Genomic DNA, 24824 nt, shown 5'->3' with positions numbered 1-24824 from the left:
TTAAACGAAGATTTGACCGAAATATAAATATAAGATGGTGGCATTTGTAATACTCCCTCCGGCCTTCTTATGACACGTTGAATTTTAGATCTATATTTGATCGAGATTTAATAAATTAAATTTGACATAGGGAATATAGATGGAAAGTGCATGTAATTTTGGGAGCCAGTAAATAAAAGAAGGCCATCTGATTTGATACAAATAATTTCAGTCATTGGATTTATCTAATCTAATGAGTAAAGTTTGTGCACTATAGATCAGAAAAGCTGGCCAGTCATGCGGCAAGGAGGGCGGGCTGTGTTCATGGACGCCGACACTGGAAGGAGTTTGTTCAGAGACGGGCTCATTTACCACCATGGGCCGAGACAAAACGAGAGCAGAAACGGCCCAAATGGCCGAATAGCATCAATCAGGGAGCGAGCGACCGTCGTCGTCTTGCTCCGCTCCGTGTGCCTCGTTGTCCATTTCGAATCTCGTTTTGCCGGAAACCCTAGCTCACTCTAGGGTTTGGAGGGGAAGCGATGGCGGCGGGCAAGGGCGGCGGTGGGGGGCGCATCCATCGGTTGGAAGTGGAGAACTTCAAGTCGTACAAGGGGACGCAGACAATCGGGCCCTTCTTCGACTTCACGGCCATCATCGGTCCCAATGGCGCCGGCAAGTCCAACCTCATGGACGCCATAAGCTTTGTGCTTGGGGTTCGCTCTGCCCACCTCCGAGGCGCCCAGCTCAAGGACCTCATCTACGCCCTCGACGACCGCGATAAGGAGGCCAAGGGTCGCAGGGCCTCCGTCGGCCTCGTCTACCACCTCCCCGGCACCGGGGATGAGCTCCACTTCACCCGCACAATCACCGGCGCCGGTGGCAGCGAGTACCGGATCGACGGCCGGCTTGTCACCTGGGACGACTATAACGCCAAGCTCAGATCCCTGGGCATCCTCGTCAAGGCTCGCAATTTCCTCGTCTTCCAGGTGCGCTGCGCTGGCCTCCCTCCTCTTACAATTCCTTAATTCCATTAATAATAGCACTACGTTAATGAATGGCCCTCTTGGACGAGGGGGATTGGTTCTGGTTCCTGGAGACGTGACATTAGCATTTGCACTCCAGGGTGATGTGGAATCCATTGCCTCCAAGAATCCCAAGGAGCTCACTGCACTTCTGGAGCAGATCTCTGGCTCTGACGAGCTCAGGAGGGAATATGACGAACTGGAAGACCAAAAGACCAGGGCCGAAGAGAAGTCTGCACTTATCTATCAAGAGAAAAGGACCATTGTCATGGAAAGGAAGCAGAAAAAGGCTCAAAAGGAAGAGGCAGAGAATCATCTACGCCTCCAGCAGAAATTGGTACGGGATAGGAATCCTCGCTCACATTTTTACCAAGAAACCATTGTTGTATTCTTCACATTAAGCTGTGTTTCCAGAAACTAGCCAAGACAGAACATCACCTATGGCAACTCTACACAATTGAGAAAGATGCTGAGAAAATAGAAGCTGAACTTGAGGAGGACAGGCGGTCTCTTCAGCAAGTGCTGGAAGAGAATCAGTCCTCTGACTATGAGCTTTCTGCAAAAAAGAAAGAGCAAAGTGCGTTTCTCAAGAAAATGACCTTATGCGAGAAGAGTATAGCCAAGAAAAAGCTTGAACTCGACAAGAAAGTAAGTACCTTCCTATCCATTTTATGCTTCACTGAACTTTACTTGTGTCAGTTCAGTCTTGGGCTTATAGGAAGAACCATTAAGTTCTTTTCTCGATGAAAATGGTACTGTTTCATTATTCAATAAAAACTTATTGCACGATAATAAGACTTCTTTCATGTAGTATCAAGGTTCTATGTGGCCATCGAATCTGCTGCCATGTCATTCACCAGTCTAAGCACATGCGCATCATTAACAATTTTCTCCCACTTCAAATTGCCTAGTACCCCTTTAGAATATCTACATATGCACATTAGTTTGTACAACTTACAATTGGGGAAATTTAAGATAGGTGTGAATTGCTGCTCCTACAGTGCTTTGGCGTTATCTGGTGGCTATCATGTTGCTTCTGCAGCTATCCATGTTGATCCATTAGCTGTTAGTGTGATTTGGGAACTCACTATCTACTCCAAGCGTCTGTCATGTGGGACATTACTACATTAGTCTTTTTGCTGGACCCATGGTGGTGAACACATGCTTTCACAGAAGTTGCTTATTTTTCTCCCAGCCTCTCCACATATAGCCTTTCTAGGCCTACCATGTGCTGTGCTGATATTCATACGTTGCCCTGCCCCCATGACGAGTGGTACTACCATTGGGTGGCCAGCTTCCGTTGTTCAGCTCAGCACGGTGCACAGAACTTTTTGCTTGTGCTATGAATATCTACTGCTTTACATGCCTAAAAATGAAGATTGTATATCCCACACAGTGATCTGATTTACTCTGGCCTCTTTTCCATGTGATTATTAATCCCACTGTTGTCAATGAATTGCATGCTCATATGACATCATGTTTGTTTATGGAATCACTCAACGTTGCCCTTTTGTTATTGCAGTCAACATAATTGCTTCTAGCAGTATAGAATCTGTACTTCATGAACTGGGTGCATTAAATGCATTCTAATTAATTACTACTACTTTTTCCTCTTCAGCAACCTGAGCTTCTTAGATTGAAAGAACAAATTTCTCGGCTGAAATCCAAAATCAAAAGCTGCAACAAAGAGATTGACAAAAAGAAGGATGATAGCAAGAAGCATTTGGAAGAGATGAAAAGGTTGCAGAGTGCTTTGGTTGATGTCACGAGAGCTATTGATGAGTTGAATGAGCAAGGCCAAAATAAAAGCGAGAAATTGCAATTAGCTGATGACCAACTCCAGGAATACCATAGAATGTGAGTTCAGAAGACATCTTACATAATGTGTTAAGCTTACATTTGAGTTCAGCTATCTATTAAAAGTACATACCTACACAAAAGGATATGTACCTGGGTTAGGAACTGTTACAGTTTAGATATGTATTGGTGACATATAAGTTTATTTCTCGTAAACAAATTTTCAAATAATCCTGACATTACTCCATATGCACTGGAGCAGACCCAATGACTGTCCTTGCCCCCAACAACTACTCTGACGTTGCAAGCTGTCTCCCTTGAATGTATAGGGGATGGGAAGGGAGGAAAGCTTAACTGCCTGAGCCTGATAGAAACTCTATATTAATATTCGGCAACAATTATTATAATGTATTGTATTAACTAAAATTGAGTTGTGAACTAAATTTGGGCACTAGCTCTATATTACTTTCTTAGCAACTTTACAAGTTTCTTCCTAGCAACCTTATATGTACCTAGGGGGTGGGCATTCAGTCAGACTTAACCGATCAGTTTGGTTCTTTTTTTTCCTGAATTTTGATCTAATCTATCTACCCTACAGTGCACAAACATGTTTTACTCATTCTACATCTTTCATTCATCATTCCGACGGCTAAAATCATCTTTGTAAGATCGGATGGTTAGGACAGACTCTACCTCTCCTTATGCAGACTTTCCATATATCCGAGGCTTTCTAAATTAGAAATTATCTTACCAATTATAGAGTTTCCATATGTTAGGAAATATCTTTTCATTTAGAAGCACTTTATATATATTGGACTTTATATAAAGATAAATTCATAATTTTTTAATAATAAAGTTTCTACAAATATACAATGTATATCTTTAGAATCAAAGTTCAATTATAATTTTTTAATCACACAGCTAGAGCACCAACAATGATACTAAGACAATGAAGTTTATATTCAACACTATGCCGTAGTTGCACTAAACATAAGATCAATCAAGCTCTAGACCACTATTGTTGGATGCCCAAATAGTCAAATCACTAGCAATAATATCAGAGATAAATCTCTGGTAAATAGGAATGAGTATCTGGTGCTCTAGAAATGGTTACGGTTAAGAATGAACCTTTCTACTATACTCAGCCAAAAAGATGTCCCTTTTTAGTAACTTATGGTTATGGATATTTAGCTTGTTTTCTTTATTCTATATGTATCAATGCATCCCTGTAAGATTAAGTACACTTTAGCATTAACTTTCTGTTACAGTAAGGAAGATGCAGGAATGAGTACAGCAAAGCTGAGAGACGAGAAGGAAGTTTTTGATAAAGAGCTTAATGCTGATGTTGAAGCAAAAAAGAATTTAGAGGAGAATATGCAGCAGCTGCGTAACCGTGAGAATGAGATTTTGTCACAAGAGCGTGAGTTGCGTGCAAAGCTTAATAAGATTCTTCATTCAATCCCCAGGCATGAAGATGAGCTTGCTCACTTACGTGAGGAACATAACAAAATTTCAAAAGAGCGCCAGTCCTCCGGGTTAGTCTATACGAAGTCCTTTGATATTGATAGTGTGTCTCACATCCTTAAGCACACTAATTTGCACTCGATTATCAACATTATGTTTTACCCCTTATACTTGTTTCAAATTTTGTGCAGAGTTAAATATCAAATGTTGAAGCAGAGGTTGGATGAGATAGATACAAAATTACGAGAGCTCAAGGCTGACAAGCATGAGAGTGAGCGGGATGCTCGATTTTCGGAAACAGTTAGGAGTCTAAAGCGACTATTCCCTGGAGTCCATGGTCGCATGACAGAACTTTGTAGGCCTTCACAGAAGAAATACAACCTCGCTGTCACTGTTGCTATGGGGAAATTCATGGATGCAGTGGTGGTAGAAGATGAGAACACAGGAAAAGAATGCATTAAGGTGCCTCTCCGTGACTTGACTTAGCTGATTCATTTTTCTTATATTTGGGGACAGTCGTTGTATTATCTGCACTTCTGCAGTACTCGATGGTAATAATTTTTTTAGTCAAAGTGTACTTTTAGAAATTGAAATGGGAGAACCTCTTTAATGAAATAAAATGTCTAGGCTTCACTGTTGAAAGAAGTTTGAACTGATTCTGTTCAAATGGATGTGAGGGTTACATGGAGGGAGAGTTTGTGAGTAGGGCATTGATAGACCATTATCATTTATTGGGATTCTGTTGACTCACATCCATTCAAACTAGACCCATGCAAATCTCATCAAATAACTTTAATAATAATAATAATAATAATAATACTAATAATAATAATAATAAGATAATCTGATTATATCTATGATCATGAGTTCATTGCAGCTGCAGTCTCAGGTGTTCGATAGATAATAATACAAAATACTCCCTCCAGTCAAAAATATGTCCTATTGCCTGTTGGGCATTGACAGGGTCCCAAAAAATCCAACTTGACCAGTAATTCTATTTGGAGTAATGGTTTCATTTTCCATTTATGCTGATTGGCCTGTGATGTTCTTGTCTAAGGTAGTTGTTTATTTCTACGTGATCTATGGGAATGGACAAAACCATAAATATCACCTTTTCTCTTCTGTGTACAGTACTTGAAGGAGCAGCGCCTTCCTCCTCAGACATTTATTCCCTTACAATCAGTCCGCGTGAAGCCTATAATTGAGAAGCTGCGAACACTTGGGGGATCTGCGCAGTTGGTCTTTGATGTTATTCAATATCCTTTTTTCCCCGTAAGGAGGCAATTTTAACCCCCACACATGGTCTTACGACTTTGCAGAAATCTGTATTTTTGGTTCCCCCCACCCCACACACACATGAGCGCGTGTGCACACCGGAAAATGAATCAAGCATATTGTTTTTATTCTGTATATTGCATAAGCAATCAGTGTTTTGTCCATACTCTTTATGGGCCGTGTCACTATGTTATCCTTGTTTTGGGTAAATTTGAACAGTGTCATTATAATTTTGCAAAGTTGGAGATATAACATTGGTATCTTACTGACAGGTGAGGCACACATAAGTCAATGATATGTGGGCCAGGATGACATATCTCCAATTTAGCAAAATTATAATGTCAGTCTTGAAATTTTCCTTGTTTTGTTTTTTTTTTTTGGTTTTTGTTTTGTGTTTTTGGTACTCATTTGCACTGTTTGTTATGGACTGTATGGGATATTACCAATGGCAATAAGCAGTCTGCTCATCCCGTAGCTTTTCTGGGCATTCTAGCTGATTAATACTTCCAGTTTGTTTAATATTACACATACTATCTCCTACTTTGTCTCAGTTTCCCTAGTTATATTTTCCACCTAACCTGTAGAAGAATTGACAATCAACAAATTAGAAAAGGGTTTCCCCCACCAATCTAGTGATCAGGGCCTTGAGCAACGTCAGGAGAAGCCTTAAGCCCTTGACCAGGAACTATCTGCTTGCACCATGATACTTCATATCAGAGCCAAGGATTTGTCATTGCCATTGCCATCCCCTGCCCTTTTCTGTCTCTGCTGTGCTGCTTTGCTCCCCATTTGCCACCACGTCTTTGCTTACTTCTGCTACCACTATTTTATTTCCTGAAAAGCCCATAGTTGGGGGTATATATATAAGCTACCAGCAGCATTGCTGCCTGCCATTCTCTCCCCTGCCCCTGTCACCCCCATCCACTGCATGCTGACTGTCTTGTCCTACTAATGATAAAATGTTGCTGACATTTTGTTCACCTCGCTTGATTTCTTCCATCAAATGTGCCATCTGTTTTTCTCACATGTATCCAAATTTATATACAGACTCCCTTGATTTTTGGCCTTTGGAAGAGCTGTAAAGGCTACCTTTCATTTGAGCCTTGGTAGTGTTGTTCAATTTTATGCTTGCTTGCTTGTTTTGCCAAGTGTTGCTTCTGTATCAATTATCCATGAACTATACTTATAACAGGTCATTACTGTCAGCTAAATAGTATTCTGTTTGCTTTGCTTAACGTTATACATTTGACCGAGCTTTGGAGAAAGCAGTTCTGTATGCTGTTGGAAATACGCTTGTCTGTGATGAACTTGATGAAGCAAAAACCTTAAGTTGGAGTGGTGAAAGGTACAAGGGTAGGTGTTTGCTTCTGCATATTGAAATCAGCATTTTTCTTGTTTGGTTATTTTGATGCTGACTATTCTATCATGTGTCTATTTTAGTTGTTATCATCAACGGATTCTTCTCACCAAATCAGACTTTTATGTTAACTGTTCTATCATGTGTCTATATTTAGTTGTTACCGTCGATGGGATTCTTCTGACTAAATCGGGCACAATGACTGGTGGAATAAGTGGTGGAATGGCAGCTAGATCGAATAAATGGGACGACAGCATAATAGAATGTATACATATCTCTTTTTTGGTTTATCTTTTAACAAACAAACAGATGTCTGTTTTGTAACTGTTTTTATTGGCTCCTTATACAATTTGTGCTGCAGCTTGGAAGAAGAAGAAAAATCAGTATGAATCTGAAATGTCTGAACTTGGGTCCCCCAGGGAGTTACAGAGAAAGGAGCTTGCTGTGTCTGAGAAAATAACTGGACTTGAGAAAAAGCTACATTACTTGAATGTTGAAGAGGTAGGTGCATAACTTTGAGTTCTAATCAGATACTGGTTGATGGCTTCTTTTGTCATAAATGGATGGCAGAAGATCTTTGTTAAGGCACACAAGTTTGACTTGGTCAAATAATGATTATGATTGATTTGCTCATAAATGGATGGTTGTCTGCTTGGTCCAAATTGCTTAACCCCTGAAAGAAATATCTTCATTGATGGTCAATGCTATTTTTTTAGTTGCTGGGCTAGCCCTTTTATCTCACTTCTTTTGTTTTCTTTTTTGCTTGTACAGGTTTATAGGTTTCTTTCTCTTTCTTTTTTTATTATGGCTATCTAGTTACTGCTTTTCCCTAACCCAAAAAAGCAATTTCTTCATTATGGTCTTAGGTCAAGATGGCTAGAAAACATGACATGGGAAAATGGATGAAAATGCAATAGCATCTTCTTATGAACTGCTGTTTTCATTTATTGTTTTTTGAAATATGGATCTTATGCAAATACTGTTTACTTTTGTTTAGTTCCAAGCTGTTTAATGTCTGCCCTTATGTTGTAATTCAGTAACTGTGAATCATAGTAAGAGTGAAATGGCCAAAGCCAACATCTGCCCATGCAGCAATTTCACTCAGTTTTACTTCTACACTGCCAGTTTTTTATTTTTTTTATCAATTTTCATGCTTCACATCTGACCTGTTAATTGTGGCTTGTCTGAATATGTGGATAATCTCTGTTATCAGCCACTCCAAGAGAACCTCATTCTTGACTATTTGTAATATTGAATGCTTCATGCAGAATAATCTCAGAGAGAAGCTACACAGATTGGAATCTGAGAAGTGTAATATTGAGGAAGAGATCAATCGTCTTGAACCAGTAAAGGAGGAGGTACTATATTACATGTTTTCCTGTGTCGTTCTGCTAGGGTTGCACTTTATTTTTGCATCAATAGCTATGTCTTGTTTCTTTAGTTGGAGACTCGTCTGGGTAAAAAGGAACGGGAAGTAAGAGTTCTTGAAAAGAAAATAAATGAGATTGTGGACCGTATTTACAAAGATTTTAGCAAGTCAGTTGGTGTGAAGAACATCCGTGAATATGAAGAGAGGCAACTAAAAGATGCTCAAGCACTGCAGGAGAGGAAGCTAAGCTTGAGTAATCAGATGTCCAAATTGAAATACCAGTAAGTAACAGTTACTAAATTACCACATCTTGTCGACCAATTGACCAAGCCTAAATTTTGCTCACATGGATGCCTTCTGGAAACTTTGGAGCATAATAAGAATTAATTTGTGCTGCAGGCTGGAATATGAACAAAAACGAGATATGCAGGCACCAATTATGAAGTTAAAGGAGACACGCGAGTCCCTAGAGAAGGAGCTTAAGAGTTTACAGGAGAGAGAGTCTGGAGCTAGGGCTGAAGCAGAGCAAATTTCAAATCAGATGGAAGAGCTGAAAGCTGAGGCTGAAGGTATGCATTTGAAGCTTGCTTTCTTTTTTTGTTGAAAATTCATGATCATTTAAAGGAGCAAACTGGGTGACTGTTGCCTTTTCATCCTTCATTTTGAACGTAACTAATTTGTTTCTTTACTTTTTTTTTCAATTTACCCACAATAATGGAATTTTACATTTACTTTCTATTATTCACACCTTAATGCGAGTAAATTTTCTCTTGCAACTTTATTCTCTTTTTTTTTTCATTCCAAAGGTCCACTTCTCTCTTGTCATTCTTCCGTTTGAACCTTACTAATAGAACCTAGTAAATATGTCATTTGCTTTTTTTGCTTTTCAAAAGAAGAGATTGCACACGATAGCAATTTTTTTTTATAGAGAAAAGGCTTAGAGCCCTGCTTTTTATAAAGCACAAAAGGAGTTTGTCTGCTGGGGATACCAGCTTACAACATCTGGAACACTAAAAACTTGACCTGGAGACAACACCATCCCCTTTCATACACAGCTCTGAAATCCAAAAACCCAAGATCCACCCAAACTCCACCCTCTGATGCAGAGCTAAAACTTTAAACAACCTCAAAAGAAAACGACAGACTCCCTGAAAAAACAAACTAACCAACCCCAACCCTGTGATTCAAATGCCTGACGCAAAGAAGAATCTTCTCCATTTCTGTCACCTTTCTCTCCTCTTCTTCTTTCGTCAGCGAGCGCCATTGGGTCAAATAAGAAACGCCCCTGTAAATCAAAAGACAAGGTGAGTTAACAAACTTTTTCCTAAAGATCATCTCATTTCTTGTGAGCCAGATAGTCCAACAGTAAGCCCCCATCACCATCAACACAGCCCCGGACAGTATGTAAACGAAAAATCATCCAAACTTAATTGTAAAAGTGACTCAAAATTAATCGGAATGAAAGGCCATCCAAAAGCATCTCGGCAAACACACCAAACAAACTTTGCCATGGGACAAGTAAATTACATGATGAGTAGTTTCAACCTCACCACACAACATACAAAACTCCGAAGCTCCCTCCCAATTCATGTTTTTCAACACCGCCGCGGCTTGAATACGCTCTTTTGCAACCAGCCATAGAAAGTGTTTAACTTTCAAAGGAATGGGTGCTTTCCACATTGCATTCATATTTTTATCATTCACACCTCTAAAAGCCATAAAGTTGTACATAGAGCTAGAAGAGTAAACTTTTTTGTTATCCAGCTCCCATAGTAACACATCTCTTTCATCTCTAATTTCAATGCTTGAAATAATCTCACAGAGTTCTAACCACTTGGCTCACCTCTTCTTGATTAAACATTCTTCTGAAAGAAAGGGCATCAGGCCCTCTCCTGGCAATCTCCTCTACCAAACAATCTTGCTGATTGCAAATTCTGTATAGTGAATAAAAATAAATTTTCAGAGGACAATTTTTAGCCCATACATCTCTCCAAAAGAAAATGCACTTGCCACTTCCCACATTCCATCTACTACCTAGATTAATCCATTTTCTGATACTCAGTAAATTTTAACTTAGTAATTTGGAAAATACTCCCTCTTGGTAAATATTTATTTCTAAGAAGAGCAACACAAAGATTTTCCTCCCCCCCCCCCCTCGCCCTTTTCTAAAAGAAAGATCCATTTTGCTAAGAAGGCAATGTTTCTCAACCTAGTATCTGAAAATCCTAAACCCCCATACCCCATACTCTTTCGGTAGAGCCATATGTTCTCATCTCACCAATAGAATCAAATTTCTTGTGAATGCCCTCAGGTAGCAGGTAAAGACCCATAGCATATGTCGGGATAGAAGATAAACAAGCCTCAAATCTAATAGCTCTGCCACCATAGGAAAGATATCTAGTCAGTAGTCTGCCAAGTAGTTAATCTCTTTTCAATTTTCAGGAATAAAATCAAAGTCTGTTGCTAACAGTTTGTCTGGGCTAATCTTAAGACCCAGATACTTCATAGGAAACACCCCCCTGTACAGTTAAGCATCCCTTCTACTCTTTCTTTCTTTACATCAGTTAAACCTATTGTAAACACCTCACTTTTGCGGTGATTTACCTTCATACCAGACATCTCTTCAAAGCAATACAACAGAAATTTAGTAATTCTAATCTCTTCATCATTGTAAGGCATCATGATAACTGTGCCATCAGCATATTGAAGATGGGTTAACCCTCCATTAAAAATATCAGGCACCAGCCCTGTGATAATACCAGCTCTTTTAGCACTATCGAAAACTCCTGCCAAGGCATCACTAATCAAATTAAAAAGCAAAGGAGAAAGGGGGTCACCCTGCCTTAAACCTCTAGAGGTATTGAAAAACTCACTTTTTATCCCATTTATATTCACACAAACTTTACCCCCTTTAAAACAACTCTCCATCCATTGAATCCATCTATCAGGAAAATTCTTTTTCATGACCTCACTCAGAAAAGACCACTTAACTCTATCATATGCTTTCTCAAAATCAATTTTTTGAAAAACCCATGTTAATTTCTTGATTTCATTTCATGCATCACCTCTTGCAGAACAACACAACTCTCCAAGATGTACCTGCCTGGAATAAAAGCATTCTGGGTAGGGGAGATAACCTTGTCTGCTACTTGGGCAAGTCTATTGGCTAACACCTTTGTGATAATCTTAAAACTCTCATTTAAAACACAAATGGGTCTGTATTGCTTAATATTGATTGCATCTCCAACTTTAGGGATCAAAGTGATCACCCCATAATTCAACCTCTTTAGATCCAACTCATTATGTAATAAGATAAGCATTTCCAAAAAATCAGGTTTGAGAAAGTCCCAAAACACTCTATAGAATTGAATGGGAAAGCTGTCAGGGCCTGGGGCAGTATTCAACTTAGCTTCTTTTATTACTTTATCTAACTCAAATATATTAAAAGGTTCAATCAGTACCTCTTTATCCTCCTCTTTTAGACAAAATCTATTCTCCCAAATTTCATCTCTAAGATGAATAGAGGCACTCTCTTCTTCTCTAAAAAGCATCTTATAATAAGATATAATATGCTGGTTTAGATCCACCTGGTCGGTAATAGTCCTATCCCCATCTTCTAGGAAGTGGATGCCACATTTCCTTTTCCTCCCATTAGCAACCGCATGGAAAAAATCTGTGTTTCTATCCCCCTCCAGGATCCATTGTTCACCACTTATTTTCATCCAGGCACTTTCCTCAGCTTCATACAACCTCTCAAGAGATTCCTCAATCTCGTATCTCTCCTTCCATTGATCATGAGAGAGGCCCTCCCCCTCATCTAACTCATCCAACTTCTCCAATTGATCTATATAAGCCCTCTTTGCCTGCTTCTGAACCCTTGTATTGTTTGCACTCCAACCTCTTAAAAATTTTCTTAAAAGAGCTAACATTTTATTCCAGTGGCTTAGGATATATTCACCATCTCTAGGGATCATCTTATTACTTAACAACTCTTTAAAACCATCAACCAAAAACCAAGCAGGTTCAAATCTAAAGAAATTAGTTTTGTTACACTGAATCCCTAAAGATAAAACTAGAGGAGCATGATCAGAGCCTATTGTCAGCAAAGATTTCAAAACTGCTAGAGGGTATTACTCTTCCCAGGAGAAATTAACCAAAACTCTGTCTAAAACCACCTGAGTAGGACAATCCTGATCATTAGACCAGGTAAATTTTCTCCCAAAACGATGCAACTCCCTGAGATTCCATTTGGCAATGAAATCATTAAACAACACCATATTTCTCACATTAAGATGATCATTAGACTTCTCATGAGCAAACCTATAAAGATTAAAATCTCCCCCTATGATATAAGGAATCTCAATGGCATTAATATGATAATCCAACTCTGCAATAAAATCTTTTTTCCTAGAATCAATAGTAGGACCATAAACACAAATCGCCTCCTAGCTTTTTTTTGTCTTTCTTGCTTTTAACCACTGTACTTAAAAAATAAGCTCCCACATGATTATTCTCCATCTCGTAATTATCCTCATTAACCCCAATAAGGAAACCTCCCGAGGCACCTTGAGAAGCTTTCCAAGCCCACACAAAACGCCCCTTTCACAAGGACAACAAGTCCTTTTCCTCGAACAGCTCTTTCTTAGTCTCCTGAACACAAAGAATCTGAATATTGTTGTTCTTAATAATCTCTTTCAGCTGAGCTACCCTACCCACATTACCTAACCCTCTCGCATTCCAGAAAAGAATAGACATCTTTTTTTATATATTTTTGTTGCTAACCCTCTTCTAATCAAGCACAATATCATTTCCCAAACCATCAATCATCTCTTTCTGGTAACTCTGATGTCTCAGGGTGAGAAAAGTTCATCTCTTTCTTATTTTTCCAAGCTAATTCAGTAATTTTAGCTTGAGCCAACTCTTTGGCCTTAATGGTATTAATATTATTCTCAATCTCTTCTTTAGAACTTCCTAAACTAATATTAGCAACCAAGGCAATTGAATTTAAAGTATCTGAATCTATACCTGAGAAAATAGCAAAAGGATTAGACTCTGATTACCTTCCAGATTCTTCCTTTGTGTCAGCATCTTGGCCTTCAGAGGTACAGGAATGTCTTTGTCTTTTTGTCTCAAACTCATCCTTGAGGCTAAAGCAGGGCCCTTCTTTTTGTTAACCTCTCTCTTTTTTGAAATCACCTCCTGAAATTGAGTGTTGTCTTCTAGATCTTCCTCTTCTCTCAACCTCTCCAAATCAGAGTCTGTTGGGATGTCACATTTCTCCTCTTGTGACAGTTCCAACACCTTACTATCACCTTCAAAACCAGAAATAACCTCTGCTTGAGATAAAGGGACAGCACTCAGAGGCAACTCTTCCTCTTGAGATTCTTGATTGCCCTTAACCTCCCATAGAACCAGAGCTTGCTCTGAAGATACATCTCTTTTGAAGCATAGATTCTGGGTAGAAGAAGTCACTTCAGCATAAGATTTTCTCTTGTGAGTAGGTGGGACTGAGTTAGAGATTTTATCTTGCAGCAATTTATCAGCCATCTTCTTGAAATCAGTATCCTCATCATCATCATCTAGGAGGTCCTCATCATCAAAATTACCGTCATCTCCTCCCCCACCATTATTATCACCACCATCTCCACCTCCCTTGTCTTCATCATCATCTCCTCCAGGGGGGGTGGCATCTTTTTCCTTGGGCTGGTACCCCTCCGGCTCCCAAACAATATCATATCTCACTTTGTTGATATATAAATGCACTTTAAAAAAAAAATAAGGCCCTTGGGTCAATACATGCACATTTGACCCTAACAGGTCCAACTCCACTTAAAGTGCTTTCATCTAACTCCTCAAACTCCCCCATCATTTCTGTTATAGCTCTAGTATAGGTGTCTGTCCTTGCTAACTCAGTTATTCCTCTCATTTTTACCCATACGACACCAATTAATCAACAGCCTCTTCTGTCATGTTTGATGCCACCACACTAGCCTTAATAGACAAGCATCTAAAGTCAAAACTGGGAAATCTAGTGAAAAAGTTCTTGTTCTCCTCTGAAGGGAAGTTAACTAAAAAGTCAGTCTCATTCAATTGTTTAACTCTCCAGTCCCATTTCAGATCAGGAAACAGTTCATTAAGCTCTTTAACAACTCTGGCTACATCAGCTTGACCTTCTTTGATTGACAAAATCCCTCTAGCTATGTGTTTGTTTTTGTTATCAGCATTCCTGTCAACCTGAAGACTGTAAAATCCTTGACCAGGGATACTGAAACCACATGACTTCACCACTTTCTTCCCCACTCCTGAAGGACAGTTGGCTGAAATGTGACCAATCTGTTGGCATGCATAGCATAAAGGAGGTTTAGTACAAGTGGCCTGATGGTGACCATCTTGCCCACACCTGAAACATTTGAGCACAGGACCCAAACGTCCCCCCTGATCCCCATTTTTCTGAGCATCACCAGCAAACTCTTTCTTACCCCATTCCTTTTTAGTTTCACCCATAGTTTTAACATTCCTCCATCCCTGCTGATCAGTTTTGCCCTGCGAATGACGACCTCTACCATCAGAACCATTACCACCTCTTCCTCCATCTGGCAACTCTTCAAAATTACAAGCATGAAAATTCTGCTTAGCTAACTCACCCCCCGAAACCATGTTACCACTACCAAAATTTCCACCAGGAGCGTTCCCCCAAACTGGATTCCATGATTGATTACCAACCCAGCGATCAGAAAGCGATTCATTCCCCTTGTTATTGCCTCCCAGATTAGGCCAGTTACCTTCTGGACACCATGATCAGGGCGAGGATGCTGCTGGCTCGCAAGAAGTTGACGACGCAGCTCCTCCTCACCTCGCGGATCATCCCCACGTCAGCCTCCCTCACCTCCATCCACAGCTCTCCGTTTGTTCCACTGCTCCTGCGGGGTAGGCACCGGCCAGCGATCCATCACTACCTCTGCGTAGGAGCGATGATCCTGTTGCTTCACTGGAACCTTCCAGATCCTCCTGGCGCACTCTCCCCAAACCTCACAATCTCCCTCGGCCTTGCAGGGAACCCTAACCCTAGGTGAGTAGAACCCTTGCGAATCCACAGCACCTGCTGCCTGGATCGCCTCCGCAACTCACCTTAGGGTAGAGATCCTCCACGCGAAACCCCCGATTTGCCCTCGCCTCTCTAGAAACAGCGTTGGGGCAAAAATGTCCTGCCGAATATATGGCCATCAGCCTTGGGCCTATGTGGGCCGCCGGCCTGACCTCCCTTGCCTACGAGACACGGGGACTCCGTAGGAGCAAGCTCGCCGGAGTTGCCAAGTTCGCCAGAATGGCCCCTCTCGTTGCCCCCTTTGACACCCTCCGAGACGCTCATTTTCCACCCATTCCACCAGATTTGCTAGGTGTTGTTCAGACACGACCCCTTCGAGAAAATTGTGGGAAAGGTCCCCACACGATAGCAAATGCTGGACAAGATACAGCAACTCAATGGAATTATCTTTATTTTTGTTAGATATATTTGGTTTGTTAACTAAGTGATGCTCCTCTTCATTGTGGTGCTGTTTTTAGGGCTCTGATGCTACCTGCTTTTATCGTCATAACAAACTTACAAACATCAACTTCTCCAAATTCTAAATGCTCAATTGTTTATGTTCATCATTGTAGTTGTACTGACCAATGGAACTCTTTCCCAATACAGACTGGAAATCCAAGTCTGATGAATGTGAAACAGCTATCGATGAACTGAAGGAGAAGAATGGTAGTGTTGCTGCGGCCTTGGCGAAGCTGGATCGCCAAGTGAAGTCAAAGGTAAGTCTTTCTGATAGTACTAGTCCTTTCATAAACTAGTCTTAAATAAATTTAACAATAATATGTCTGAAGCCTGTTAAAAGATTAGTTGTTTCATTTTGTTTGCACTATTATGAAACCATACCATGGGATTTGTAGGAGGGGAAGCTTGTGCAACTTAGATCACAGGAACGGGCGATTCATGAGAAATGTGAACTGGAGCAACTGAAGCTTCCTACAGTTGATGATCCAATGGATACTGGATCATCTTCACAAGTACCGATCCTTGACTACAGTCAGCTTAGCGAAACCTACCTGCAGGATATGCGGCTTTCTGAACGTGACAAATTTGAGGCAGAGTTTAACAAAAATATAGGGGTTCTAATTGCTGAGATTGAGCACACTGCCCCAAACCTGAAAGCGCTAGACCAATATGAAACATTGCAAAGGAAGGAAAAGGAGGTTATGGAAAAGTTTGAAGCAGCAAGAAAAGAAGAGCTGGAGATAGCTGACAAGTATAATTCTGTCAAGCAACGAAGGTATTGCCCGAACATTATCTGCTATACCTGTTCACTCAATCCATATTAGAAATGCAAGCATGCAAGTCGTTACCTGTTCAAATTAGTGCTTCTTTTTTCTTGTAGTTTGTTGTTGTAATCATCAGGATTAATCTCTGCTTATTTATATATTACAGTAGCTAGCTTTCTTTAAGAAATGGTTATGATTATAGGCTAGCCAGAAGAATGCACTGTATATTACAATTCAATACTCCAGTAGTCTAAGAAATACATGCAATCCAATGCCGCTGTTTTTGAAAGTACTTTAATTCCAAGTACATTCTGAACGAAACACCATGGTTTTCTAAAAGTGATTGGCCACGCAGCCACTACTTTGCCTACTTTGGAGGCATGTTCAATTTACACCATAGTTGTATTCATTGCTCAGATATCATATGATGCCGTCTGGTTCTTAGTCAACTATTTTATACTTATGATATTGGTATTTAGGTATGAGCTGTTCATGGAAGCCTTTGATCACATATCTAAAGGCATAGACCAAATTTATAAGGAGTTAACGAAAAGTCAAACACATCTACTTGGAGGAACTGCATATTTAAATCTAGAAAATGAAGATGAGCCATTTCTACATGGAATCAAGTACACAGCTATGCCTCCTACAAAGCGCTTTAGAGATATGGAACAGTTATCTGGTGGTGAGAAGACCGTTGCTGCCCTGGCATTGCTTTTTGCCATTCACAGGTAAACATTTCTTGTGAATTCCGCACAGTTTCCTTCAACCTGCTTCTTGTATTGCAAAAAGGCTGTCAGGTTGTTGCATCAGTAATCCTTTAGCCGTGGACAACACATTGCACTTGAACAGCCATATCGATGCATTTTGGTTATAATATTCATTTTAGTTCTCGTTCGACCAGCTTTTATGAACTTTGATCTTCCATGACCAACCAGTGGGTGTCATGCATACTTATCAGCATATCACTCCGAGAAATGAGAATGCGCGGTACATTTTTTTTTTGTGATGTGCCATATTTGGGCAATCTATTTCAGATAGTATTGTTGCCCAACCAAGTTCTTAACTTGTGTGGCGATTCCTCAGTTTCAGGCCATCCCCGTTCTTCATATTGGATGAAGTCGATGCTGCTCTGGATAATTTAAATGTTGCCAAAGTTGCTGGGTTTATCAGATCAAAGTCATGCCAACGTGTTGAAGAACAAAACGGTGGAGGATGTGGATTTCAGAGCATCGTTATATCGCTGAAGGACAGTTTCTATGACAAAGCTGAAGCACTGGTTGGTGTTTATAGGGACTCAGAACGATGGTAAGATGCACTTCTGTTATTATTTCTAAATCATTTTTTTATTTACACAGACCCTAACTCCCAAATAATATATATGCAGTTGCTCAAGGACCCTTACCTTCGACCTGACGAAGTATAGAGAAGCATGAGTCCACTTTGTTTGAAGTCTTCACTGTTCTTTTTAGTCGGTCTAATATATTTTTTAACTTGTGTACATAAGTGACCAGTCGCGATGTCGCTTGTAGAGTTGACGTAGAAACCGACATGCTACCTGTGTAGTAATACTTATTTGTATAAGCTACAGCAAATCAATAATGCGCGCGGCCTTATGTGTTACGTGCAACCGTAATTCTGTTTTCACACGACAAAACAAAAACCAAACAAATCAGCGAATACGTTGGAAGCAGTAGGAAAATTAGATTGAGAGAAGACCACATTGGACGTGACCAGTGGTGGTTTTATCTTTTCATTTTTATTTATGTTTACTAGTATAAATTTTCTTAAAAACATATAATTAGCATGTTAATAAATAGAGTTAAGAAAACTTTTACGTGCTACAAGATTTTTAATATAAAAAATCTAGTGAGCCATATAATCGAAATTTAGAGGTGATTTGATATGTTTTTGGACCTTGACTCATGGAGCAACCTATGAGTTGCACACCGTAGCGCTTATATATATATATATATATAAAGAAACAAATGTTTACTTTTATTAGTGATCTAATTCATCTGTACATGTTACGTCGGTGTTTTTAAACTAGATAGTTTAAAAGTTATCACTCTTATCTAAAACAACAAGAATTGTGGAATTGGAGTGAACTAGGAGTACAAATTATCCCCTAACGCCCCTTAATCCGTGCTAGATGATGCAAAAGATACCAGCAACAACCGAATAAAAGCGCATAATAAAATTATTAAACTCCATAATCCAACTGTTTACTTTAGTCTTATGCCTTCTACATTCAAATTTATTGCGAGTAAATTTCCTTAAATTGCAACAAAACTGTCAATTTGCTACAACTTTACATATGTATTTTACAAACTATAGTAATAACAAGGAATTTTATCATAATACAACTTTACCATCCAAGTTTGACTGATAAGTGGCCCAACTTGCATTAGCTGCAGATGGGCCCATCAACTAAAATTATAGTTTTCTAATAAATTCATCAAATATTATTGTAGTTTTGTGAAATACCCTACAAAAGTTACGACAATTTGATATTTTTGAGTGTTTAGGATTGATATACTCTAGTGCAATTACTTCTAATATTACTATCTAAAAACATGGGATATAAATATTCAATCAACACCTAATAAATTAATCTTAAGTTTAATCATGTAACGGAGTTAATTATAAGTCACAATGTCTCAATAATGTTTAATATTGTTGTGGCACATTTTTTTGGAGCAATATTGGTTGGACTTGTCAATTAATCTCTAAATCTAAAAGAAAATGTTGGTTGATTTAACAGCTCAATACCGTGAGGAAGAACCAAAGAAGGGATAAAACCACCGTATCTCTCCCCGACAAAAAACGAAACATAAATACTCAAAGTTTGTTTGCGTGATCGGTGGAAACCAACCAAAACCCTACCAGGAATAACCAATTTGATTGATTGATTCAATTGAATTGTCATTATATGTTACTCGTACGTTTTAGCCATATCTTATATTTTACATTTTACCTAGTGCCTTAGTTAGTTCATTTTGATTTATAGACCCTCTTGTCTGTCCATGAGATGAGAGCATTTACCCCCGATTCGATCTAAATCAGCCTAGTGGTAAGCTTTGATATATAAATCAGTTTCCCTAGCCATTTTTTAATCTTTTTTATCATCTTGGTCGACACGTTCCAAATTATGTGGAAAAACAACGTATTTAGATGTGGGTTTCGCAAAAAAAAAGGTGGGTTAAAAAACTAAAAATATGAGTTTAGTGGGTAGAAAAATTTTAAAATTAACTTTAGATTTAACATCAGAGTTGATGCGGTTGTCTATAGAAAATGCAAGAGGTAAGAGTATTTTATACTACCTCCGTTTTATAACGTAAGATGTTTGACTTTTTTAGTCGTGACGTTTGATCATTCGTCTTATTCAAAAATTTAGTACAAATATAAAAAAATGACAAGTCATGCTTAAAGTTCTTTTGATAATAAAGTAATTCATAATTTTTAAATAAGACAAATGATTAGAGAGAGTATTTGCCAAGTGAAACCGAGTTGTATATCCTTCTCTCTAACCCAAGTAAGTAAAAACCGTAGTTAAGAAAAAAAAACAAGCACTACATCCGTCCCATAATAACCTTATTTTTCGTTTTTTCGTGTTCAACGTTTTGACCATTCGTCTTATTTGAAAATTTTATGCAAAAATCTAAAAAAATTAGTCACGTATAAAATATTGTTCATATTTTATCATCTAGTAATAATAAAAATATTAATCGCAAAAAATTTCAAATAAAACGAATGGTCAAATGTTGGAAGAAAAACGAAAAATTTCAATAGATATGTACTGTTCATAATTATTAATAATACGAACATATTGTGATACTCGTATATATTACAAATACCAGTAAGGGCAAAAAGGAAAGAAAACACTCGTCTCCCACCTCATCATGTGCGAGGGAGAGGCCCACTCTGACAGCAGTTGATGTGTTGGCTAGTGGGAGAGGGAAAGGGAAAAATCCCTCCTCTCTTCCTCGACACAGAGAGGAGAGGCAGGCAAGCAAGCAAGAGACAATCCAGGCCGAGAGGAGCCGTGAAGCAGCAGCAGCAGGAGGAGGAGGCATGCCGCGGAGGCCTCCGGCTCCCCCCGGCCCTGGCCCCGCGCGCAAGGTCCCCCTGCGCAAGCTTCTCCGGGCGGCGTCGGTGGCGTGCGGCGTGCAGTTCGGTTGGGCGCTTCAGCTCTCCCTGCTCACACCCTACGTCCAGGAGCTCGGCATCCCGCACGCCTTCGCCAGCCTGGTCTGGCTCTGCGGGCCCCTCTCCGGCCTCCTCGTCCAGCCCCTCGTCGGCCACCTCTCCGATCGCATCGCCCCCGCCGCCTCCCCCCTCGGCCGCCGCCGCCCCTTCATCGCCGCCGGGGCCGCTTCCATCGCCGCCGCCGTCCTCACCGTCGGCTTCTCCGCCGACCTCGGCCGCCTATTTGGCGACCCCATCACCCCGGGCTCCACCCGCTTCGGCGCCATCATCGTCTACCTCGTTGGCTTCTGGCTCCTCGACGTCGGCAACAACGCTACGCAGGGGCCCTGCAGGGCCTTCCTCGCCGACCTCACCGGTAATCTACCTACAAATTCCACTTCCATTTCCAGTTCTACTGACGAATTGAATCCGTATCCTCCTCCCTTATCTTTTTCTTCTTTTTATTTTTTATATATTCCGGCGAGCGTTTTAGGGCCAAACTGCCAAAAAAAAAAATCTTCTTCTTCTTGTTATTATTGCTGGCCCTGGCCGTGGTGGTGACGTGGTGTGGACACAACACAACGGAGCGGCCTGCGTATCGCTTTCCCCTGTAGTCTCAGATTCTTGCTCCGATGCGATGCTGGTCGGCGTAACTCATTTTGCTTGCTTCCCTAAAATAATATCCTACGGCCATGTTTTCTCCATGCCCTGCCAGCTGTCCTATTATTTGCATCAAGGTTAGGCGAGCTGGACAACACGAACCAAATAATGACATGACAACCTAATGGGGTTCGCTGCTGCATTACACAATGCATGTCTTTGAATAATTATGGTTGGTGCAAATGTCACCACCAATTGTTGTTTTCCTCAATCCTCCTTTTGTTTTTCTTTTCATTTTTTGTTTAACACGGAGTATGCAATGGTTGTGGGAGGGAAAGGTCAAGGGATCGCTTTCAGACTCAGATAGGAATATGGAAACGAAGATATTTGTGTTACAGCACCACTGTAAGTTTGGAATCATAGGAGGAGAGCATCTTTTGCCAATACACAGGTATTCTCTGAGGGGGCCTGCTTAATGATTGCAAGGCTGGCAATGCTCTGCAGCTATGGTCTTGTTGTTGATGCCTTCACATTCAAAATACTCACAGGGCATGATCTTACTGTGCTTTTGGTCATGTTATAAATGTTGGAGTTCCACAGAAAATCGGTAACACATTTGATATGATTTTAATATTACTCACCATGATTTTCTGTTTAGACAATCGTGTTCAGCTGATAGAAACCATCTCAATTATCCAATGTGTGTGGATATGAGCTTTCAAAAGCTTGTAAAAAATTCTTAACTTGTGATTGCACATGCCTGCCCTGAAATTTTCAGTTATGTGTCACAGTGACAACCATCTATGCAAAGTAATATTCCCTCTATTCCATATTATAAGACTTTCTAGTCTTGCCTAGATTCATATGTGTGCTAATAATATACATTAATACATGGATGAATTTAGGCAAACCCAGAAAATCTTATAATATGGAATGGAGGGAATATGTTTGAAAGGCACGAAGATAAGGTTTTACCAGTCATTCTACATAGCTCTCTTTTCCCCACACCTTGTAAATGCCTCATTCTAAAGAGTCTAGCCCTTTCTATTTCAGAAAATGACCCAAGGAGGACTCGGATAGCTAATGCTTACTTCTCACTCTTCATGGCCCTGGGAAACATACTTGGATACGCCACAGGAGCATATAGTGGCTGGTACAAGATATTTCCATTCACTGTCACTCCATCATGTAGCATCAGTTGTGCTAACCTCAAGTCCGCCTTTCTACTGGATATTATCATTTTGGTGATCACTACATGCATTACTGTAGCGTCAGTTCAAGAGCCTCAATCCTTTGGAAGTGATGAAGCAGATCACCCTAGCAACGAACAGGAAGCTTTCCTCTGGGAACTTTTTGGATCATTCCGGTATTTTACGTTACCAATTTGGATGGTTTTGATTGTTACTGCCCTCACATGGATCGGATGGTTTCCATTTATCCTCTTTGATACTGATTGGATGGGTCGAGAGATCTATCGTGGAAGCCCAGATGACCCAAGTATGACTCAGAGCTATCATGATGGTGTGAGAATGGGTTCTTTTGGTCTGATGCTGAATTCAGTCCTTCTTGGTTTCACATCTGTTGTACTGGAAAAGTTATGCCGGAAGTGGGGAGCTGGACTGGTATGGGGTGTCTCCAATATCCTAATGGCGTTGTGCTTTGTGGCGATGCTTGTAATAACTTATGTGGCAAAGAATATGGATTATCCACCTAGTGGAGTACCTCCAACCGGCATTATCATTGCTTCCCTGGTAGTTTTTACAATTTTAGGAGTGCCCCTGGCGGTGAGTAATAGATTTTCCCTTCAGATTGTCTTCAAGTTCTCACTGATTGTATATGTTTGTATCCTTATTAATTATTGTTATTGCAGATCACATACAGTATACCATACGCAATGGCTGCTAGTCGGGTTGAAAATCTGGGGCTTGGCCAAGGTAATTTACTTTTGAGTTAAAGTTATCATTTTGGGTTTCTGTACTTAGAAAGTCTTTGTTTCACATGCAGGTCTAGCAATGGGCATCCTTAACTTGGCTATTGTCATACCACAGGTATTTCTTTCTTCCCTTTTTGTTATCTTTGTTTAAGTTCAATTAGTTCAAACATATGTCTGTATCCTTAAATAACCTGCTCGTGATGGATGAAAACCTACTAAATTCATGTCTCAACCACACAGTTATCAAACACAATTTAAGAAATGGTTTGGATAATTAATTGTAAGCTATGACCTGCTGTCCAAATAAAACCAAGTCAAAACAGCCATATAGTGCACAATTTACTAGGACTATGATACCTAGTCATACAGGTACAAGTAAATTTGTTACGAGGAACAATATTCACAGTACTGCACTGACCTCCATAATCATTTACTCTTATAACTTCTTTTAGTACATAATAAATAAAATTTAGTGATCGCGGTATTATCTTATTGACTTTGTGAAATCAAAAGCCAGTTTACTGGAGTGAAACTCAGCACATCTGTGAGCTACCCCAGCTCTGATATAAACCTTGCAATCTGTTAATCAAAAGCTGGGCTTTTTAGCTTTTCCTCAAAAAAAAAAAAGGTGAGAAAACACTCTCTTACAAGTTCAGAATTTTATGAGTACCATCATGGTAGTCAAACTTTAGAAGGTTGAAGCCCTAATTCCATGAGCCAGGAACATTGTAGATGAACAAGGAGATTGCAAGTTCAGGATTGCATAATTTACCCTGATTTACAAGCTGACATATAGGGAAAAAAATAGTAGTTGGGCGTTCACTACTCCAAAGCCTCCACGCTATTCCAGAAAATTACTTGCATACATCAGGTTATTGTGCATGTACTGACAATGGTACAATCAGGTTATTGTGTCACTGGGTAGCGGGCCATGGGACCAACTGTTTGGTGGTGGTAACGCACCAGCCTTTGCAGTGGCAGCTGCTGCATCTTTTATCGGGGGTCTGGTGGCGATTCTGGGCCTCCCACGAGCCCGCATTGCATCATCAAGGAGGAGAGGTCACCGATAAGAGTATGGCTACATATAAATTGTGGACCATTCTTTGCAATTCGACTCGTGAGAGGCACTCGCAGCGCTATTCGATACATGGCGAACTGTATATTATCTGCGGATCAAGTGGGGGAAAAGCTTGTTTTCTCCATGAGAAATTTTGCCTTTTCATGTCTCATCATCATGTGCTGTTGTACATTTGGACGTTGGTCATTTGTAGAGATACTAGTGAATAAAAGTTGCAGGATTTTACTGGAAAAAATTCTGGTCGGTAAGTATGGCGTCTGTGACAGGCCAGCGGTGTGGAGCCGTATAATATGCTGCCCGTATGGCCTCAAATGTTGTACCATTTATTTTTTGATACGTTCAGACGGCTTCAGTGCTGTGTTAATATATGTACGAAATACTACTGTACTTGGGGATGCAATGTTTGTTTGGTTAAGGTGTTTTTGAAAGTGCAGACAGAAAAGATGTGC

At 40.0% G+C, this 24824-nt stretch overlaps 2 protein-coding genes across 2 annotated transcripts; both read left to right on the top strand.

The window, feature by feature from the left end:
- Positions 1-435: 435 nt before the first annotated feature.
- On the top strand, positions 436-18199 carry LOC102710939 (structural maintenance of chromosomes protein 1). Its single transcript, XM_006664735.3, has 18 exons — positions 436-968; positions 1105-1341; positions 1419-1652; positions 2623-2861; positions 4070-4336; positions 4457-4727; positions 5397-5521; positions 6784-6893; positions 7055-7162; positions 7259-7398; positions 8166-8255; positions 8339-8547; positions 8666-8835; positions 15960-16069; positions 16208-16587; positions 17056-17307; positions 17663-17884; positions 17964-18199. The coding sequence occupies exons 1-18, from the start codon at positions 522-524 to the stop codon at positions 18010-18012; spliced, it is 3660 nt and encodes a 1219-aa protein (XP_006664798.1). The 5' UTR covers positions 436-521; the 3' UTR covers positions 18013-18199.
- A 2443-nt stretch (positions 18200-20642) lies between these two features.
- On the top strand, positions 20643-24762 carry LOC102710655 (sucrose transport protein SUT2). The gene is made up of 5 exons (XM_040529303.1): positions 20643-21140; positions 22418-23148; positions 23235-23298; positions 23369-23412; positions 24203-24762. The coding sequence occupies exons 1-5, from the start codon at positions 20651-20653 to the stop codon at positions 24365-24367; spliced, it is 1494 nt and encodes a 497-aa protein (XP_040385237.1). The 5' UTR covers positions 20643-20650; the 3' UTR covers positions 24368-24762.
- The last annotated feature ends 62 nt before the right edge of the window (positions 24763-24824 follow it).

The sequence above is a fragment of the Oryza brachyantha genome, chromosome 12, assembly GCF_000231095.2.
Source record: "Oryza brachyantha chromosome 12, ObraRS2, whole genome shotgun sequence".
Taxonomy (NCBI): domain Eukaryota; kingdom Viridiplantae; phylum Streptophyta; class Magnoliopsida; order Poales; family Poaceae; genus Oryza; species Oryza brachyantha.
Note: the sequence above shows the minus strand (reverse complement) of the source record. Positions and strands in the feature narration are given on the sequence as shown.

Bases quoted from the DNA above. Each gene is read 5' to 3' on its own strand.
- LOC102710655 (XM_040529303.1), top strand. From the start codon at position 20,651: ATGCCGCGGAGGCCTCCGGCTCCCCCCGGCCCTGGCCCCGCGCGCAAG. The intron at 23,299-23,368 runs GTAATTTACTTT...TTTCACATGCAG, and splicing joins AAATCTGGGGCTTGGCCAAG to GTCTAGCAATGGGCATCCTT. The intron at 23,413-24,202 runs GTATTTCTTTCT...TGGTACAATCAG, and splicing joins TGGCTATTGTCATACCACAG to GTTATTGTGTCACTGGGTAG.
- LOC102710939 (XM_006664735.3), top strand. From the start codon at position 522: ATGGCGGCGGGCAAGGGCGGCGGTGGGGGGCGCATCCATCGGTTGGAA. The intron at 5,522-6,783 runs ATATCCTTTTTT...TTAACGTTATAC, and splicing joins TTGGTCTTTGATGTTATTCA to ATTTGACCGAGCTTTGGAGA. The intron at 17,308-17,662 runs GTAAACATTTCT...GCGATTCCTCAG, and splicing joins TTGCTTTTTGCCATTCACAG to TTTCAGGCCATCCCCGTTCT.